Here is a 3,319-nt window from a genome sequence, read left to right on the forward strand (position 1 = left end):
GATGCGCTTCTCTTTCCGTGGAGTTTGTTGATCAGCACCGTCAGCTTCATTAGAGAGAGAGGGGATGTGAAATGCTTTTAGCATATTTTTACTGTAATTTGATCTCTTCCCCCTTACTTTTTCTAAGCTTTTGCTTGCAGCCTCCATTTCTAGTATCTTGAGGGCACTGTTTTTTGATGTTACCTGGTTTTTGTGTTTTACTGAAATCTTGTTCTGAGAATGAGGTTGGGATCATAGAGGACTCTTTAAAGTGCTAATCAAAAGCAAAGATGAAGAAATGTTTACACATAAGGCAACAACAAAAGTTACATCTATTAAATAACAGATACAGAGAATTATATGTAACTTTAAAAATTCATTTTGTGGTATGCAGAAGCTAGCAATAATCTTGGGATAATGTCTTTTGCCTAGAATTCTGTTTCGGAGAACATTCGTCCTGATGTGTGTATTTTTTTTTTTCTGTCTGATTAGTAAATATTTGAATGAATGTGAAGAAAGCATGACTCAAGCTTCTAAAATCAGCAGAAAGTATGAAGAGCTCCTTACACAGCTTTCTGGATTCTTGGAGACAGACATCAGAGAAAAAGAGAAACCACAGGAACATTTAATGTTGAAGGTGATTATGTGTAGGCAAGGGTTTCTGTAGAGAGATTTAATAGAAAAATATTTGGTTGTCAAAGAAATAAAGCAAGTGATGAAGACAGGAATTCTTTGTGTTCAATAATGATTTACAGACAGTGCTCTCATTTAAGACAGATTTATTTTCATATTGGGTTGATTTTCAAAGGCGCTGAACGCTAATAGACCTCAGTGAACTCAGTCTGGTCTTATCTGCATAAATATTTTATCAACCTGTAGTTCCTAAGTACAACCCTGATTAGATACTTGGTTGAAAGCTTTCCTGAAAACATTAACAGTGGGAGTCACTAGGTGACATGTAAACTGTACACTAGATCTTAACACTTATCTTGAGCCGACATACCATTAAGTAGAAACATCTGAAATGGCATACCCTAAAACAACCTGAACTATGCCCTGTAACAAAATACTGTAAGTCACTGGGTGGTGTTTTTGAAACCTAATCATAAAACTTCATTATTTCTCTTCAGAATATTTCTGAAGTTCCAGAAGCTAAGCTTCCATTTAGGAAAGGAAAATTGTTCGTAGTCTCTTTTAACCTTTATCGATGCTGCTGAAGGGCAATTTATCTTAATTTTATGCATTTTTCTCATGTTCTGTCTAGTCTTTGCTATCCCTATTTTTCTTCACTTGGGAACATACTAGGTATTTTGGGAAATTTTGTTTCATTATATTCATATTATTATAAGAGTTCTGGCTATAAGGAATACTTAATAAATTAAGATTATCTAGGTATGTATCTCAGTGATTTCTTACAGTCCTTGCCCTCATAATATTGCAAGCACATTGAAATTGTAATAGATACTCTAACAAAACTTGGCTAGTTGTCATTAGAGGCAAAGATGTTTGTATTAAGCTGAAACTCCTACGTGCTTTAAGTTAAGGAAATAACTGGAGTTTAAAAAAAAAGCATATGTTGACGTCTTGTAATAAATCTAGTTGGGAAATCTAATTTGTGCTGAAAACTGTGTGCATTAGGAAAACTTAGCAACTCTTTTTTTCTGTTTGGGGTCATGGAATGTCTACTTAGCTTCTGTTCCACATGGTTTTATTTAAGACAGAATTGGTGTGGCTTAATCTTAATAAACGTCTTGCCAGTAGGAGTCAGGGTGCATTTTGTTTACCTTATGCGCTCTTTGAAGTGCCCATGCTCATCTATTCCACTTCTTGGAAATAGCGTAACGTACCAAAACAGCCCTAGAATCCTCCTGGAAATGACTCCTTTTTCCAAGGTGTCAGATGCTCAGAACAGCAGACCACCGGGTATTTGGCCCTGCCCTTGAACATGCTTATGAAATAGCTGTTACTAGCTCAAATCTCCCCATGCCTAAAAAGTTTCAAGCATAAAATGCAGCTTTCAGTTTCTTGTTCCACAAGTTCTTGTTATCTTCTTGTTAAGATAAATCTTAACAAACCAAACTGAAATGGTCTGCTTTTCGCGTGGAGGTAGTTGCATGATCTGTTTTCATTTTCTGACCTGCTTCATATCAAGTGCAGATATGCAGCGAGAGTAGCTCTCCACCTGTTTAATAGATCATGGAGATTGTGTGGGAGTAAATCTGAACCACATTACACTAAGGTGTGGGTTTCTGGTGGATATATGGTTCTCATTTTAATTGTCTTTCTACTCTTTTTAGAAAGGAATAGTAGAGTGCAATTATAAATCTGACCTAGGGGTCACCAGAAACACAGTGTCTTTATTGGGATGATTAGGAGCAGGTGTACTGGGATGAATATATGTCATTGTTAAGTGCTTGAAAAAAGTTACTAATATTTGAATTATTTCTCTAGGTCTCTGAAATATGTAAAGAAAATCTGACACTAAAAGACCAGGTTGCTGCTCTTCAAGAAACTATCAATGTCCATGAGATGGAGTCCAAAGCTAGTAGAGAAACTATCATGAGGCTTGTTTCAGAAGTGACCAAGGAGCAGAAAAAGGCAGCAGGATACTATCAAGACATGGAAAAACTTAGTAAGGTACATAATTGCATGATGAATATGTTTGTCTAGTTTTCAAATGTTTTCTCAAAATTTCAAATTAATTTTCAGTAGGAGTTGTATGAGAAAAAAATGCTTCTGAAAGACTTCCGGTGATTAGGGTCTTTCCAAAAAAGGACATTTTTCTAAGGTTACTCTCAACTTTTTGAAAGCTTGAGAAAATATGGAGATTAAACAATAATATTGCATAAAATAGTTCTGATTTAGACTGGATGTCTTCTGATGATGCTTGCGAATTTATATGTTTGCTTCCTTCATATTGTTGTAGCCTTTGCTGTGCTTGCACGAACAGGTAAATAAACAGATGTTTTTTAAAGCAGTGTAAACATAGAGTTAATGAGTATATCTGAGGCACAAGCATGGAGCAATGAAAAAAATACTCTTTTAAATAATATTTATGTGATATTGCAAGTTTTCTGAGGATTCTTCTACTCAGTTTCTTTAAAAATTCTGATGAGAAATTGAATTGATAGGATACTATTTTATTCTTTTTCTTTCTCTTAAGGAACTGGAAGTAAAGTGCCTTGGCTTCCAGACACCCTAGATTATCTTGTTTCACTGCGTTATAAACTTGTATTTCATAACTGTAAATATTCAGTTGACTCATTCAACCCAAACAGTTGTAGGCAGTAGGATGGCTCTTGCAGGAAAGCACTGTTTTGCTGTGGGGAACCCGTAGAGG

The 3,319-nt window shown here is 35.5% G+C and overlaps 1 protein-coding gene across 1 annotated transcript in view; it reads left to right on the forward strand.

Annotated features, from left to right (window-relative positions):
• Nucleotides 1-3,319, forward strand: part of CCDC170 (coiled-coil domain containing 170) — a 37,827-nt gene that overhangs the window by 7,652 nt on the left and 26,856 nt on the right. Inside the window, exons 3-4 of the mRNA XM_009324142.1 lie at nucleotides 472-616; nucleotides 2,431-2,616. Coding sequence (XP_009322417.1) covers nucleotides 472-616; nucleotides 2,431-2,616 — 331 coding nt within the window. The remainder of the gene's footprint in view (nucleotides 1-471; nucleotides 617-2,430; nucleotides 2,617-3,319) is intronic.

Source organism: Pygoscelis adeliae, unplaced genomic scaffold (assembly GCF_000699105.1).
Source record: "Pygoscelis adeliae isolate BGI_AS28 unplaced genomic scaffold, ASM69910v1 Scaffold105, whole genome shotgun sequence".
NCBI classification, from domain to species: Eukaryota; Metazoa; Chordata; class Aves; order Sphenisciformes; family Spheniscidae; genus Pygoscelis; species Pygoscelis adeliae.